The sequence below is a fragment of the Myiozetetes cayanensis genome, unplaced genomic scaffold, assembly GCF_022539395.1.
Source record: "Myiozetetes cayanensis isolate MyiCay16 unplaced genomic scaffold, myiCay2020 scf1, whole genome shotgun sequence".
In the NCBI taxonomy this organism is placed as follows: Eukaryota; Metazoa; Chordata; class Aves; order Passeriformes; family Tyrannidae; genus Myiozetetes; species Myiozetetes cayanensis.
In genome coordinates, this window is record NW_026086604.1 from 115928818 (window position 1) to 115947120 (window position 18303).

Consider the following 18303-nt stretch of genomic DNA (forward strand, 5'->3'; position numbering starts at 1 on the left):
TCCCATTTTTAAGCATGCAGGAGACCATTAGTATAATTTGTTAGCTTGCTCTCTGTATTGGATATACATCTTAAATTTGAAAGATGGTGGGAAAATAGAGGTCTGCTTCCAAAAAGTATGTTTAACAAAATCGGTTAGAAATGTGTTAATTTTTGACAATGCAAAGTTCTGAGAATTGACTTAAGAAATACTGGGGAAAAGTCCAAATAAATAGCAGATGAATTACACTTAAGGTAGGGCAGGGATACCAAATGAATTTGTCACAGAATTACAAGTTTCGAAAACCTAGTACTTAGTCCTTTTCTTATTGTTTAAGTTTATTAATTTTCAGATTCTAGTTATGTGTGTTTAAGACACTATTGTGATTGAACATACCTCCATAGAGTTAGTGACCTGGTTTGTAGAACTAAGTACCTAAAGTAAACTTTTGAGAGGTTTAAAGTTGAAATGTAAAAGCCAAATATTTAAATAGGTTCTTTTGTGTGTGGAGTAACAAAGAATTTCAGTTACAGTATGCAGTTACTCAACCAGATGAAATGATAATTCTAAAGTGTGCAGCTATAGTTCAGTGTTCTGGTGACTCCCAAGTGTAGCACTGGGGCTTCACACAGAGAGAGGTCCCTGTGGTACTGGACGCTATCAAAGAATGGGAAATACTTTGTCATCGTGTTCTTAAACATTATCTGTGAACCCAGGAGTTACCCACTGTGCTGCTTGAAAAGTCCTGTTTTTCTAACCGAACTGAAAAATGCACTAAGTGTTATATTTAAAAATCATTTCACTTAAAAGGAGTGTTTATTAAAGCTACTACAGGGTATGTTGGAATTGAAACTTGTTCAAGATTTATGATCGCGTATTTAGGGTTGATTTCTGCCAGGAACAGATGGCACTGGAAGCAGACAGCTGTCAAGTTATACAACACAAAACACCTATTAAATGATATTTTGTGAGTGTGTTCATGAAATAATGAGAGTATTTTAAAGTGTTATTGCAAAATTTGGTTTTGAAGGGCAGATAGGCTAAAGAGGAGTTTTTATAAAGGGTTTTTCCAGAAAGTATTTTAATTCAAAGATTTTGGATCAGTAGATGTTGAACTATTTGAAGGGCAAAATGAGTTTTATATTCTAATATGCTCTTGGGAAAGCTATGGACTGATTACAGCAGTCTTACTGGATATGCATGGGATAAGAAATTTGCCTTTAAGGCATCTAACTTCTTAAAACTCTCTGTACTTCTAAGTAGTTACTCTAAGTCAATTGCTGAGATAGCAAACCAGGAATAAATAAACAAAACAAAACAGGAATAAATTGATGTATCTTGGAGGACTCTTACTTCTTTGAAAAGAGGTAGGTTTGAAACCTGTGTCTTTAAGTTAGTACAGGTTTGTCCACTGTACGAGTTTTGATCCATGAAATAACCAGTGAAGCAATTAAAGCTTCTGGTTTAGGTAAAATGAAACAAAAGTGGCGTTACGATGGTTCTAGGTTAGGAGAGTTTATTAATAAGCTCACAATACCACTATCCATGTCACCTTATTCCAGATTTGGGTTTAATGGGGTCATAAGGCCTTCTACGACTTTCTCATGTTCTAATCCTTATACAAACTCCTGCATAAAGAAAATGTTTGGCAAACTTGATAAATGGGAGTACTGCAAATGGAAGGATTATGTATTTTTCATGTAATGCAATCCAAAGTTAAATATAAATATGATGTTGGGCTTTTTGTGACACAGAACTATCATTCTGAATACTGATTCCTTAAGGACTGAGCCCTCTTATTGCTTTTTGGTTTGTTGACAGCATTGACCAATATCTGGAATTAAACTTGGGAGTTTCTTGTTGGGAATATAAATTTCTTTGTTGTTTCTACTGGAAACAACAAGTTTGAAAAAGCTGAAAGTTCTCTTTCAACTATGTAAAACCTGCCTAATGCAATTAGATCTGTTTCCTTTCTACCATTACAGCTGATTTAGGGTTGTAATAATCCTATTTACCTTGCAGATTTTTGAGTTGAAAAATGAAGATGGCACAACACTTGCTTTTCCGAGTTGTTAAATACTGCCACAACACTGTGATATTTGGAATTAAATAGTATTAATAGATATTTGGAATTAAATAGTACCAACAGTACAGATTTTACATGTTCTGTAACAGTGACTTTTATGTACAAAACCCCTTCTCTATTGAAATCTTTCTTTTAACGTCATTTTAAATTTATGAAAGTAAGGGAAGAATACTAGGGTCAGAATTTGTATTAGTATGGTATCTCAGTGCTTTATATTAGTATGATATGTCAGTGCTGTAAGAAGTCTTCTTCTAAGGTTCCTTGTTAAAGCTGAAAGCTTTCTTAGTGTTATTTAATGTAATCCTTCATATGCAGTAGCTTGTATTTGCAGATGAAATTTGGTCATCAAATTATTACTGTTTCTTAATAAAAAGTAGTTTGTAAAGTGGTACTTTAGTAGCTTTTAAAATACATAATTCCCTTTCATTTTAGTCAAATTTCATTTATTAAAATTCATTGAGAAAATGTAAGACTTCATTTGGAACAAAATGAGAATGAGAGGTTGCTGATTGCAGCATTTCTACTTTTGTAACAAATTCTGAAAATCATTTGTTTAAATACTAAACCTAAAACTTTCACACAGAGAAGTTAAATTAAAAAAAATAATTGTTTAGAAGCATCAAAAAAATGTGAGCTGTGAAACTAGGGGGAAAAGAAAGGTCAGGGCTTCTGTCAAAGCACCCTCAGCATGTGGAATATTTGTGGTCGTTAGATACCCTGGGGCTTGAGATTGTTGAAATACCAGACTCTGGAGGTGACCCAGAAGATGACAAGCCCTGAGCATCCCAGCACTGCAGAGAGTAGGGACATCTCCACCAACTTGCTGAATAAGTAAACTTTCAGTTTGTACTCCCGGCTCCAGAACTGGAAGTTTTGCTTTGAATCTTTTCAAGTTGTCAGTTTAAGAGCAGCAGAAATGAAATATTTGCATGACTGCAATCTCACAGCTTGGAAACAGGAGAGTTGGAGTGGAAATGTTGCTTGTGTTTAAGCTGCTTTTGTGTTTGCATCTTGGTGGTTTCAGGATGCTCAACGGTTTTTCTTAATAGATGTTGGATTTTTCGGAGAAGCATGTCTGACATTTGGACCTTGAATGTTTCAGGAAAATATATTTGGATCTTAGTGATTAGTGTATTTCTAGAAAACAACTCCCTTCTGTCCAGTGTTTTATTGGAAGATTTCCAATTCCTTCTGTCTCATTAGTTACTTGTATTACTTCTGTCACTGAGATGTTGAAAACTGAAAAAAAACCAAAACAAACCAAAACAAAGAAACCAACAACAGTGTGATGAACATTTTAATCATAATGTTTTACCCTTTAGATGGGGAGTACAGTTTTTGCTCATGTTCCTGTGTAAATGCTGTGTCTACAGAAGAATGTACTCATGGCCTATCTTTCTCTAATTCTGTGCATCCAGGTTTTTTTCTTTTCCTTTTTTTTTCCCTTTTCCTTTTTCTTTTCCTTTTTTTTTTTTTTCCCCCATAGATAGCAAGTCTTTGGTGCCAGGGGGCTGTCTCTTTTTATCCTAGATGTGTTTAATTTGCAGTTGAGACATACTGGCAAGAAATTGGTGAGGCATTATGTGGTGCTAGTGGTAAATAGGTAGCATTGATTCCTTAGGGTGCATCAGTGTCAGGTTTGCACTGCTCAACTTGGAATGACTTTTGTGTAATCCAAAAAATTCTGTTAGGAATCATGGATAAGATGGTGAACTGTGTAGCTTCGACTTTTTCTGAGCAGGGACTAACAGAGGGAGTAGGTTGTTTTGGGGCAAGGGGTTGTGTGTGTGATGATGTTTCTTAGAGTAGTGTGGGTTGAATGTTCTAAGTTTTGAAGTTGTCTTATGTTTTAGAAGAACGTCTTGGGTCTCAGCTCTAGTTTTGCTATCTGATCTCTCCTGCCATGAACTTTAATTTTATTCTTGTATTGTGCTAGCTCTCAAGTAGGGATTTACTGAATAAGGTTATTTTAGTAAGGGAGAGGAATGCTCTTCCAAATAAAATGTGAATTAAAAATGTGTGTTACTTTTATGATAGTCAGTACACAACGGTTGAATTAATAGCAATGTCATGTGACTTAAAGTTTCTTGCTGCATATAATCTTGATCCCTTGCCCTTGAAAGTCTACTAAAAAAATCTAGGCATCTAAGTAGAGCTTAGGCTAGAACCAGGATGCTGACTGATTATCTGTCTCTTTTCTGATTTCTCAGCAGCCTTCCCTCAGAGAGCAAACTGGTTGGTTCTTGTTCATTTTTATCACTCACTGTGATGTGATCTTATTTTTCTGATTAAACTATAAACTGGTGCAGGGGAAATGGCACTGATCCTGAAAGAGTTGAGGGATATTTTGTACTAATCTTTCAAAAGAGAATATTCATCAGTATTTACTGTGTGTGTCTAAGTAAGATCCTTGTACCTCCAAAAGAATGTTAGATTAGCCTGAACTAATTAGGAGTGCTGGGTGTTACTTGCATCCTCCAGTGTTTTTTGAAAAATAAATTGCATCTCTACCTTCTCTTTGCTTCTTTATCATAAACAAGACAGTTGAAATTGGGTTTGATATTTTTGCCCCATGCACTCCAGCTTTTTTTCTGTTTTCTGTTAAAATAATAACTTCCGAAACTATCTTTAAACTTGGCAAAGAAAATGTTTCTCACTAATTGTTGCATATGACATGACACACCATTTTAACAGTGTAGGACAAACTTAAGTTCCTGTCTCTGGAGAGCAGTGAATGGTGATTTATAACTGATGGGTTAATCTAAGGATGTGATGAGCATCTGCCAATCTGTGTGTGTCAGAAAAGCAGTAGTTGACTATGTAGGTGTTAAGAGCTCCTAAGGGAAAAGCATGATTGTCTTAGTAAATGTGACTAATGTAATTATGTTATTTAAAATATGAAATGTACAATATTTGGAAAAATGCACTTTTATGCAGTATTTTTTCATAACATACAAAATGCTAAAACATACTTTTTTATTTTAAATAAAACCTTTTTTCCCCCCTCTTACCACAGGATAATGAGAAAAGGACCCCTTTACATGCTGCTGCCTATCTGGGAGATGCAGAAATTATTGAACTACTTATTTTATCTGGTATGTTCTGTTCCTGTTAATGGAAAAAAAAATAACTCTATGCACATCCAAAGGAGTATTTATGTACATCTTAGTCTGTGTAGCTTTTATCGAGGTATTTAATGTACTGGAAATTAAAGATGTTTGTACTGAAATTTTGGGTTCCAGATTTATGAGTGTTATAATACTGTCTAGTTCTGCTATAAAATATTTCTTTGTAGAAAGTTATAGCTATTTTTTATTTGTAGCTTCATGAGCTTTCAATAGTTTAACTCTATTTTAAAGAAGTTATAGTGTATATGTTATAGGTAGGTGTTAGCAGCATTGCTTCGGTTCTGAAATGGTCTTCAGGAAAACAATTAAATTTGAACATAGAAGAACATCCAGAGTTGTTTGTATCATTTTAAGTATCTTTGCCTGTTGGCTTAAATGCACAGAATATAATTAGAATTAGCTGAAAATGTTAAAATCTCATCTTTTTCCCCCCTATTTATTCGTACTAAGACAAACTGCAAGTTCTGTAAAACAGTATACCTTGGTTTTGTTTTAAAAAAAAAAACTTAACAAAACAAGAAACTAAACCAAAAACCTGAAGCAGAACTTGATGACTGAAGTACTGAATTGATTCTTTGATCTCGGACAAACCTACCCATCAGGTAGCTTGAGGCAGAATTCTTGATATGGAGCTTCAAGCTTACATAGAAAGATTAAAACTTGTAGCAGTCCCATAGAATTACTTTAATCTTCAGTCTGCCTAATTGCATGCCTTACCTGTGCACAGCTGGCTATTTCCACCCCCCATCAACCCTTAATAATAAATTTGGGTTTAAGGAAGTGTCACTTAAAATTGTAGGAGTTCGCTGACAGACTTCCAGTTGAAATTGCCAGGTATAATTTAATTTGTTATAATTTAAGCAAGTTTTAATATTTTCATTATATATATTAGTAGTACTCTCTTTGTATAATTATCTATAAGTATAATTAGTTAATATCACATTATTTGTATTTATATATCTATGTTATAGAAATACTTTATAGTAACAATTTGTCCAGAAAAGATCACTTTTGATAAGGTGAAAGGTTTTAAAATCTGAAAAGGTGCTGGTTTTCCCTATCAAGAAGAAAAATAAGTTCTGGTGACTCTTGAAAATATATACTGACTTCTTTCGACAACTAACAATGTTATAAACTTTGTAAAGTTGCAGTCACCTACTCCTGAGGGTGAATTTTCTTTCTGGTTTGGGTGAACAGAGTCCATTTACCAGAACTGTGACTGAAGAAAACATCACTCTCTCAGGCAAAGAGCTTATGGAAAGGAACGAGATTCTAGTTCAGATAGGAATGAAATAAGATCCTGACTGGGGGATGGCACTGGGGGAAGAAAGGTTAGTCATGCTATTTGGGCACATAGCCTGGGGTTAGGCGTAAGGAGAAATGGAGATCAAAGAAGGAAGTGAAGTCCAGAGTTGAGCAGTTGCATGGAGGAAAGATCGTGGGGTGCTGCAGTGTCTGCAGATTGTTCAGGAGAACTGGGAGGCATTGATACATCTCAGATGGCACTTATTTAATGAAAATCAAGATTTGCTTGCAGCAAAACAATGCATTAGACAGTTACAAATCAAAAGCTTCAGAAGCTGTGGATTGTATAGGCAATGTCAGTCTAACCTTGCTGCGCTCATGCACTGTGCTCTGGACTTCAGTAACCTGTTGTGCCCTGCTGTGGAGGCACAGCCTCCTGAAAGGCAGAGGGAGAGGCCATGCTGGGAGTGAACCAGGATGGTATGGTGAGGGATGCACAGGTAGGTTTTGAGTTGTTGACACATTTGCAAGTGAATGAAGGAGGACATTAATTGCAGGATGAAAGTGGTGTCTGGGGTTCAGGCTGTTCAGTTTCAAAGGCTGTGTTGTACTTGAGTAAGAATCTATCTATGTATTACCTGCTTGCAAGCAGTGGTTTTGGGCAAGCCTCTTAAACTAACCTCTAAGAAGTATTCACTAATTTAGTTGTCTTCATTTCTGAATGCTGGATTTGAAATCTTTGTGGTTGGTGAAGTGTGAGCACTCCGCTGTATCAGAAGTGCTAACTAGCTTCTTCTCTGAGAAATCAGGTCTAGGTGTCTCAAAATGCACAAGCTAGGATTTGTCTTTTAACTTTCTTAATTGGAAGACAGGAAACAGAGGTTAAGTGTATTTATCCTCTCCATTTCATAAAGATAGGGAAAATTCATTAGTTGTGTTTCAACTGTAAATCAAATTTCTCCTTTGAGACAGATGTATAATGTTACATTTTGTCATAATAGATCAGCATTACAGAGCAAATAAAGAACATGTGTTACCACAGCAAGGTTTGAAGAACACTTGCTGTGTTGCAAGATCTCTTTTTGAACAATGAGGAAAGTAGTCTGTTGAATAAATAGCATTTCTGAGCAGCCATCTCCTCCGTGCAGTAAATTTGCATGTAAAAATTGTGTCTGTGACCTTAATTGGCCCATTACAACATTTCTGCACCAGGGATTGAATTAAGTGTAGAGTACTTTCATCATAGCATTTCTCACCTTTTGAGAGCTTGTCTTTACAACTTGTAATGTCCTCTAACACAGCTTTGCTGCAATGTTACTAGGAACCACTTTACAGCTTTCCTGCTGTGCAAGCTATGCTGCAAAGACTGTTTGCTTTGTTTTTGTTCTTTCTTCAAACTGAACCTCAAAATTACTGAAGTCAGTATTAATCTTTCCACTACTCAGTGGCTCTTACCTGATTCTTTCTCATTATTCTCTATTCTTAAAGTGTTATCATGTTACCTACATACAGTTTTTTAATTTGATTGGAATGTCTTTTGCATCCTGCTCCAGGGGATTCACGTTCTTTCAGTTATGTCTTTTGGATCACATTTAACTGTCACAATGTGTTTATATTACTTTGCTATACACATGAGCAACCCATATTGCACATACTGAAGATATAACTGATGTAGCCTTTTTGCAGACTTTTGTGGAGTAAGGTTTCAGTCTTAGGAACATTCTTACTTAGTCTTTGAATTCTTGAGAAATTTTCCCACTAAACCTTAAGGTTGCTCTGTGACCTCTCCTATTGTAGTCTTTCACCTGGGCAAGAGACCTGAAGGTGATGGTTTGGTTACAGGCTCCAAACATCAAAGAAATTACTTCAGTGGCTCCAGTTTGGGGCTGGACATTTAGATTGCCTTTTGTTTTTTATTTTGAGACAGTGTTTCGCTGAACACTTAATAACTTGTCCCCCTGAGGATGTGAATGTCTTACCAACAGATTGTCCTACCACTGTGGTCTGTTGAAGTCTCAATGTTCAAACCATCTCTCACTGTTAGACTGTAGCTTGATAAGCAATTAGCATTCCCAAATTTATTAGGTAGGGAGGTGACCAGTAAATAAAGAAGACACATGAAAATCATTGTTTATAGCACCCAGAAGGATAGAACAGAAGTTTGTATTTTAGTCACTTGAGAATTGTAATTTTAGAAGCATTTTCTTTTTTTGTTTTACTCTGGGAAGAGTTGTAATACTCATCACAAATGTATTTTTATGACCCCTGTACAGCTCTGCATCCTGGTGCACAAATACATCTGTCTGCTCTGCATAATTGCACTGACTTTAATAGTTTAAATGATGGCAAACTACTGAAAATTAGAAAAGTATAATAGTTAGGTTTTAATTAACTGAATGTCCAACTTTTTGTTCTTTCCAAGAAGTTCAGATTAATAAAATCAAACTCTTTTTAAGTCCTGCATATGAACTTCTGTTCTCTCTGTTTGTCCTACAATGTTTAATGCCATCAGAGTCTACTCTGCTGCGAAGTGACATGTGAGAAGCAGAACAAATTAATGTGATCACATAATGTGTTCTTGTGATTACTAACTTTTTTTCCATTTTTTTTTTTTAAATACTATGCAGACTGTTATTGCTTTCACTGAAATCAATGTAATTTATAAAAATTAACATTTGAATTGTTGGTTGTTTTCTTTTGAATAGATTTAGTTACTATATTGCATTGATACTTTAATACTAACACAACACATTTCTGTTTGTTTAACCCAAAATTTTCTCTGCATGAAGCTTAGTGTTTCATGAGTGTGGCCAAACTCAATCTCATTAAGGTTTGGCAGCCCACAAGTTTTTGTTTCCTCTGGGCCAGCTGGAAAATGTGAGAATCTTCCTGATACTGGAAAACTATCATTATAGTAATAACAGATTTTGGAAGATAGTAAAGACCCTTTGAGAGTTACAGAACTCTACCTGTGTTTCTTTAATCTAATTCTGAAGCTATGTGAGTATTAACAATCCATGCAATGACAGTCACACAGCTCAGCTGTTGGAAGGCTATTGCTGCAGAATCTCAACTGCATGAAGCTCCCTGTGTTTGGATTGCAGATGTTCCCACACACAGAAGGCGGTTCACAGGGGCTCCTTTTATACTTTCAGTCACTTCCTCTTCTTTTGACAGCGATGTTGTCTGACATTTTCTTTTTCGAGCTGTCCTAACTTCCCCCTGGCAGCAGTAAGTCAGTTGCTGTGAAGAAAGTAGCTCTGATGCTCTTTAAGAGAGAAAATTAAGCTGAGTTAGGGAAAGGTAGAAGCATTCAGTAGCTCAGGGAGTCAGAGGACCTCCTGTTGCTCTCTGAAGCTCGAGGAGGGGGTGACTGAGATGAAATTAGCTTCCTATATTGAAAATCGGTAAAGTCCTGGAAGGACAGCTTTGACTTGATTGTGGTTTTCCTCTCTTTTGTGGCCAGTGTATCCCCATGTGTTTTTTGGTTTTTTGCGGGGTTGTTTTGGGATTTTGGGATGGTTTTGTTTGTTTATTTCTTAAACAGCAAAAAGAAAAACTGTTGAAGAGGCATCATTGTGGCTGGTCAAAAGATTCCAGTCCTGTTCCACTCAGATTTTTTTTCACTATTCTAGATCCCCTGCATTTAGCCTATAAATAACAAACATCTTTTTCTCAATAAGGTCTTATTTGTTATTTTTGCAGCAATTATTTTGCAACTACCCAAGTTTCCAATAGGAAATTACCCTCAATTTCTGTTACTGGTGATACCTTGGAGTTTTGATGTTTTAATTTTTTTATTTTTGTAGACCTTAGAAGTAGTTATGTAGTAAATGTAGATTTTAGAGTAGCAGCATATTATCCCTTTACCCTTAACACACCAGCTCAAACCCCTGTTACCCATTCCCCTATCAATTCCCTAAATTCCATAGCCTGTTTAGTCTCTTTTTCAAGTTAGAATTGTAGAAGAACACCCTAAACCTACGGAACAAGATATAGCCATAGACCCAACAACCTTCAGGCCTAGAATTCTGGAAGGCCTCCAAGGACATTACGTGCTCTGAGGAAGAGGAAGATGAAGAAGATGGGGTCCCAAAACGCCCCCAGACCCAATTCCCAAGAGGCGTGGCGGGGGCAGAACCTGGGTGGTAACAGGACGGGGATTGGGCAAAAATCATTATAAAAACTGTGGACATCTGTATTTCGAGAGCGCGCGCGCTGGGGTATTCCAGAAAGCCTGGGGGCTCATTAAAACTTTTGTATCCTTATCTTATCTCCTACCTAATTTAGCTTGGAGTCTTTTTTTCCCCACAGCCATTTAGGCAACACTGGTTGTTCCAATTTGTATCTCAAATCTTCTTTTACTTTAAAAACTTCTTCTGTACCTCCTCCTGACTGTTCACATATTTTTCTATCTAAGGAATAGTGTTCTTCTCTATCTATTTATTCCTCAGTGTAGTCTGAGAATTTTGACTTGCCAGCTTAAGTGCTTCCAAGGTCATTGTCTCTAGATAAAATAGTGGATCACTTAAGAGGAAAAACTTCTGAAACTATTACTGGCTGTTAGGAAAACAATTAAATAACATCTAATTACAATTGGACTGCTGGTTGCTCTCAGTGATTTATTCCTGAGATTTTCCTAATTTCTGCAAAGATAATTCCTAGGGTTATTTCAGGATACTAGTTGTTAGGACAAAGTTTGTTGCTTTCTTAAACGTACTCTGAAGATCTTATTTGCATCTTTTACTCCTAAACAAACATTTCAGAGCTTCAAATGCTGGGTTTCTGTATTACGTAACTGAATGAAAGCACTTTTGCTTTCTTTGCTTATATTATGATCTTGTTCAGTCCTAGCACATCTTGTACAATAACAAAGGAAAATACCATTCTTGAAAGTCTTAAAATACAGACTGCAAACAGAACAGTGGAAGGCAATTCAGTACTTAAGTCAGTACTGTGAGCAAAGATGAAAATGTCTTGTCAGTTCTGTTGTATTTCTTTTCTGGATCTATTTCCAGCTAGTGGCACATGAGTAATGCAGCCACTGCATTCATTAGTCTTCTGAGGACATTTACAAATGGGAAGAGTTCTGGTGCAGAGGAGCTTGGGAGGAGAGTCACAGCAAAAGTTCTTAAGAGGGAAACACAGAGGTGAAGTGAGAGACATGGCTGTGTGGTTGTATGGCACTTGATGGGTGAAGGAGGACGTGTGTGGTTGTTCCTTGCAGCATTTCCTGTCCAGTCGGTCCTTGCCTGTCTCTGCAGGGGGTGGTTGAGTTGCTAGTTCTTGGTAAGGATATGGACACCAAGGAGTAACAATTGGAGTGCAGAAACATACATCCAGGAATTGGTGGCTAATAGCACATTTAAATGTGCGACTGTCAGAAACAGGCTGATAGAATTAAAACCTCCATGATCAGCCTGTAAATCAACTTATATATTCAGTTGGAAAATGGGCCTCTTGAAACATAAACTTGCTAAAAGTAAACATCACTGAGTTTTTCAGTACCTTCTGTACGATATTTATTAAATATAATATATCTTTACTAATTGTCAGTCTTGTGAATGCAACTTGGCAAGATGAAATGTAAAATTCAGGGATGAGAGAAAGAAAATTATGTAATACTTCTCTCTCTCTAATTCCTCCTACCCCCATCTTTTACAGAGCAAAAGTCCTGCTTTTATATTTGCCTAGACGTGTAAACTTACTAGGCTGTACTAGCAAAATTGGTGATGAAAGGAACGATCTTGAATATTTTGGTTTAGTGCACCAATGTGGAAGAAGAATTTGATTTGTTTGGAAGGTTCAGTTTCAGGGAAGTTCGAGTATTTGTGTTGCAGTATTGTGCTTGATCTCTCTTGTAAGCCCCCTAATCCTTTTCCTGCAAATATTATGGCATTAAAAGAAGTGAAATACAAAAAAATTTACAGTAAACAAATGAATATTTAAGAAGTTTTAATAAACGTTTTAAGACAGGCTCCAGGAGTCTGGAAGGTCCAGTGTGGTGAGTGGGGGGGGCTGTTTGGAGTTGGGGTTCTTTCCATTTTGCACACTAGGGATTGAGATACACTGTACTGTGCTTTGAAAGAGCAAAGTGCTGCATAACTGGCATTTGAAATGTGAGAAATGCCCTGGTTAGCACGTCAGCAGCTTGGGCCTCATGGAGATAATATTGCACTGGCGGTGTTGTGCAGTGAGTTATACACATACATGTGTTCAAACTGTCTTTAAGCGAACCATGAAACAAATCACCTTAAAGCAAAAGTTATTCGATACAGCTGTGACGTATTTTTCTGATATTTGTTTGCAATGGTCTGGATTAGAGCATTACCCCAGATAATCAAGGCTGTAAACTCCCTCCTTGTTGTGTGGTAGGACTGAGAGGTTTGAGGGAGCTTTATGACCCTTTGAGAGCGTCTGAAGGGGGAGGGAGGAACGGTAACATTTTCCCTAAATCCTGTGCTAGGGAGTAAAGAACAGCCTAGAGGGGGATTATGTCCTCAGTTGCAAGGCTGTTTGGAAAAGCTCTTTTATGAAATTTAAATCATTTTTGGCAGCATGGATTCTTAGAGAAATTTGAGGGCAAAGAAATCTCTATGTTAATTGAAAAATGTTTTATTTAATGTATCTAGAGCTGTAATCTACCAATTCCCACATTAATAGTGCATATTTGTTTTTTCCTAGTACATTTATCGTGATTATTGCTTAAAAACTTTTGTCTTTCAATACAACAATTTTGCAACTTCTTTAATAGTTTTTGTTGTGGAGGAAACAACAAGCTTGATGGTCTTTCTTAAGTCCATCAGAGATTTAGATTTGTTGTCAAAAATCAACTTTTTTTTTCCTTTGTCAGAGAACCTACAATTTTTTTTTGTATTTGAAAAGTTAGCTTATTTTAACATGTATAACATATTACACTGTTTTAATTATGAGACGTGGTAGATCTAGGCTTTCTTTGAGTGAAAAACCTCATATGGGATGGGGAGCAGATATTGTTGTTTTGTTCTTTTGAGAGGACTGTGTTACTTTTAGATATATCACTTAAAATTTACATTTACACTTAAAATAGACATTTCTTTGGCTAATGCCAATTTCCTTTCATACATTAATTTCTTTTAGTCTTAGCAAGTGTGATTAACTTACCACTGGGAAAACCTTTTGTACGGTATCTTTTTGTATTTATTCCTTCTCTCTTCTGGTGCAATTTTTAAACTGTATGTTGAAATGTAGCAGAAATGTCAGTAAACACCTTATCTGAACACATAAAAGCTGCTTGGACTCTAAGCACTTTTTCACTTAGAGCTAGACCTTAGGTATCTGCCACTTCTTTGGAGTGGAAACGTGTATTTCTTCCCTTCTGATGGGCACAGTGCTTCTCCTGTCTTGGGCTTCATTACCTGGATGTATCTGACCTGACCTCAAGTCTTGCAAATTCAAAATTTTCCTGAGGAAAATCAGGATGGTAATTAATGGCTTAGTAACTCCCTTAAGTTTTTTAAAATGCTTTTAAGACATTTGTATCCTAAAATTAGAGATAGAAATCAGACTTTGAAAGTCTTCATTCCTTGGCTGTTGGCTAGACGTGAAGTCAGCTGGAACCTGGAGTACCATTTTGGCTCCTATTTTTGTCTCTTCTGCTAAAAACAAGGTGAGGCCAACAGTTACCTGGAAGACAATCAAGAATTACAGGTGCTTTCAAGATATATTGATTACATTCTCACTGATTGTTACTTCATTATATTTGTGTGATTTCATTCATCACTTACTGCCAAAATCGTAAGACATTCCTGGTGACTTTTAGAATCCTTTAATTCTTTTTTAACTTAAGTTCTGGGCAGAACTTGATGCAGTACATTGTTATGGCACATGATGTGATGCAGTACACCACTAGATCCTTAGGATGTTTGACAAAAGTAGATATTTATGGTATGATGAAGTCTCTTAAACTTTTGTTAGATTTGTGGGAGTTTTCTTCAAATGGACTTGGACTTTCTTCCCTATTCACTGGTCTTATTTTTAAAAAACTTTTGCACTTGGAAAAATGGGATGACACCCAAAGCTTCTAAAATTTAGATAAGGAAAGGTGGAAATCCCTGAAATTGTAGCCAACAGTTTGACCTCAGGCTTTATCTAGTGCTTGGAAGACTTAGGATCTAACTGGGAGTTTGGATCCTGCATCAACTTCCTTATTCTGTTCTTAAGACTGAGAGGGATGAATTGACTAGAAACTCAAGAGAATTCACTTGAGATATTTGGTTTGGTTAGTATGTGCAGCCATGATTCTGTACAGACTGCTAGGGTTCTTGGTCAGGTTATTCAGCTTCTTTGCTGGTGCAGGTCTTACAGCAAAATACGCTGTCTCTCAGCTGAGTATCCTGACCAGCAGCCTGTTTGGCACTTTGTGTCTAACCAACCTTCCATCCTCTTCTGTTCCTGCACAGGAAAAACTACAGTTGGTTCTGACATAACAATGCTATATTTAGCCTGAGAAGTCAATCAGCTCTGATCATGTAGCATTAATATTACTGTGTGATTCTTTCCAACAGTATTTTCAAACTGTTTCTTAAAAAATACAACATTTTACCTAAACTACCCCTGTAAAATCTCAGAAGGTTTGAAATAAGGATGGATAAATTTCCACTCAAGGTATAAATAACCTACAAGGTTATATATTTATGTGTGTGTGTGTATCAGTAAGAAATCAAATTATTAACTTTAATCATTAAGTTTTCTTGTTTGGCGGAGCTCACTGGAAGTTAAAATGTAGTTCAGCTGCTTCCTTCAGGGAAAAAAGTTCCCAAACCCTTCTTTCCTTTTATTATTAAGAAAAAAATTAAAATTCGAGCCAGGTTTGTGTCCCTTACAGATGTCTGTGCAGCCTTGTTTCCTGGGGACAAGGATGGCTCTTTCTCTAGAATACTTTCAGAAGTAGAGAGGTGTGGCCATATCTCCCTCATGAAGGGAGGACCAGGACATCCTGGGATGGGTTGGGTGACCTGGTGGAGTGGTGAAGACTTGTTCCCAAATTCACAGTAGAAGAATCATTCTCATTATTTATACCTGTGCATCAGACACACCAACCACAAGGAAACTGGAGGGAGAAGGAGTAAAGAGAGCTTCTTTTTCTATTTTAGTGGAGAGTTTCAATTGAGAAAGTATGACGTTTTTGTTGCAGAATGAAGGCAAGGCATTTGTTTTTCTTATACAACAACCTTTTTATGTGGCTTTGGAAGTGCAAAAGAATATAGAGGATGACCAAGTGTAAAAATATGAGTATACTTTGATGTGGAAGAGTATTATGGTTACAGTGTTAAAAGAACTTTCCTCAAAGTACTGGACTTCAGCTGAAGAAAAGATCCCTTTCCATTGTTTGCATCGTACTGTATTAGTGAGCCTAGGATAAATAACTTCCAATAGTTCTTCTCTGTTTTTGAAAATATTTCAGTCATCCTATAAATGTATTTTAAATTTCTGTTACTTTATTTTTTGTTGCAGGAGCTAGAGTTAATGCCAAAGACAGCAAATGGTTGACTCCTTTACACAGAGCTGTAGCATCTTGTAGTGAGGTATGTTGCTTTTTATCATTGCTTTGTTTTAAAATAAGGCATCTCAAATTGCCTTCTGTCCAGTGTTCGTTTTTCAAAAAGTGAAACTACTCCAAATGTTTGGAATTGCAAGAACATTTTTGAAAGTTTGTTTAACTTACTGAGGGTATGTATATATTTATTCCTTGCCTGAGCAGGTAGAAAAAGGGAAAACTGTAACTTTGCTCTCTGCAATTTCCTTAGCAGAGGATTCTGCAAACAGTGTTCTCAAGTTCACTTTACTTTTAAGGTAACCAGAATGGTCTGACATGAGGGAATCAGAGATAAATTAAGATTTAATAGTTTTTACAGCATCATCTTTGCATTTCTTTGGGGTTTTTACATGCTTGTCTGTTCAACCATCGAAGAAATAAATGGTTCTATAAAGTCCTGCAAATCTCTGTTTTGTTTTTTTTTTGTTTTTTTTTTTTTTTTTAAAGTGATTAATTAATAATAATAGCGTTGAACATCACTTTAAAAATTGTAAGTGAAATGTAGCATGTTTCTTGAAGTCTACCAGTTACATAGTTGTGAGAATATAATAATGTAAGAAACTACTTTGTTATTGTTTCTCTGTTGTGGTTGTCTTAATAAAAGATTTAAATACCTGTAGAAGATCAAAACAAAAAGAGAAATGCTGAGCTTGTTATGTGGAAGAGTTTATGCAAAACTCTCTCCTTTGAGATCCTGAGTCAAACTGATGCTCATTTCAGTATGTCTCAAGTAAAGGTTTTTTATTAGTAAATTTTTGTTTAAGTAGATAAAATGGAATATTTTTGTTTTGACAAGCATTGAACTTGAAGTGTTTGATTCACAAACTATCTAAACAAGCCTTGTTTCAGCTTTTGCATTTGAATTCCCTGGATAAATGGCAGTATTTTGTCACTAGCATTAATAGCTAAGTTATGTGGAGATCATGATATTCAAAACAGCGTTTGAAAATGAATCTTCAAGGGTGCCTTATTCCCAAATGCTGTTTGTTCTTGAGATATTTTTAGGCTGCTCCTTTGGGAGCTGACCGAAGCACCAAATGCTGCGTTCTTCAGAGCTGAGGAACAATAAAAGCTGTTGACAACAGTAACACTTGCAGAGAGGAGTACTGCAGACAAACTGGGCCTAAATGACAACTTCAAGAAATGCAGCAGTGCCCACATTTCTTTAAATGTGGAAGATTTCAAACAAAATGCTAACCAAAGGCAACCTATACATGTAAACCAGTCAGACTATTTACTCAAAAGGCAGTGGTAGGCACTTGTCAGAATTCTCTATTTATAAACACAGTGAGTCACAGGAGCCCATATATGTGGTTGATACATGTAGGCACTGTTTTCCAGCTGACAGACATGTATAGGTTTGGGGCTTTAGATGAAGAGCTGTAATGAAAAAGCTTGATAATCATTTCAGTAAAACATTTGTTAAGTAAGGACAGCTACAATTAAACAAGGACATTGAAACATACGAAATAGCTGGAATTGTGGATTTGGCTGTCAACTATGCTTACTAAGGCAACTTCATATCAAGTCAGTCACATTCTAGGCCTTTATATTTTTGTGCACCTGGTGTACATTGCAAATTTTAAAAAAAAGAAGCCCTAAGTAGATTCACTAATTCTATTAAATTCATTAATTGCATATGTGCTTAAAAATGAGATACATTATTTTAATACTAATATTATGGTGCTTCCTTCTGCAAAAGGGGTAATAACTGTTGTAAAATTTCCTTGTTCTGATTATGGTATTTCCTAATATTTGGTTTTAAAAAGACAAGACCTAAAATATAATCAGTTTTTTAAAGTATTAAATCTGCTTCCGTTTCTCATAGCATAGAAGAGCTATTCCATTTCTCATTTAAATTACAAGCCTGTGATGCAGTAGGTTCACTTTTATGTTTGTTCCTATTTTCTATTGACAGTACAATGACATTTGAACATTTTAAATATAATTTATTATAATATAAATAGAACCAAGAATTACTTAGCATTTTACTCATAGCTGAGAATAATGCCTAGCTGTTGTACCACACTGTAATTCAAAATTTCTAGTAACAACTTGTGGTAACATGTTTTAAGTTCAAAGTGGTAATCAATTATTTGTGTGCCCAGTGACTAAGTTGGCAGTCACCAAAAGCAATTAGAGAATTGTGGGAAGGTCACACAGTGGATGTAAAATACAGTACTCATCATCATGTTGATATTGTCAACAGATTTAATTTTTTATGCGTTCCAATTGGGTGCACATATTTTAATGGGATTTGTTTATCTTGCTGTAAGAATTACAGTGTC

The 18303-nt window shown here is 36.0% G+C and overlaps 1 protein-coding gene across 4 annotated transcripts in view; it reads left to right on the forward strand.

The window, feature by feature from the left end:
* ANKRD28 (ankyrin repeat domain 28) overlaps nucleotides 1-18303 on the forward strand; it is a 122750-nt gene that overhangs the window by 60320 nt on the left and 44127 nt on the right. For all 4 annotated transcript variants that reach the window (XR_007632210.1, XM_050340866.1, XM_050340878.1 and 1 more), the window contains exons 3-4: nucleotides 5082-5160; nucleotides 15934-16004. Coding sequence is in view for 3 of the 4 variants with exons in the window: in XM_050340866.1 (XP_050196823.1) it covers nucleotides 5082-5160; nucleotides 15934-16004 (150 nt within the window). In the remaining variant the exon portion in view is untranslated. The remainder of the gene's footprint in view (nucleotides 1-5081; nucleotides 5161-15933; nucleotides 16005-18303) is intronic.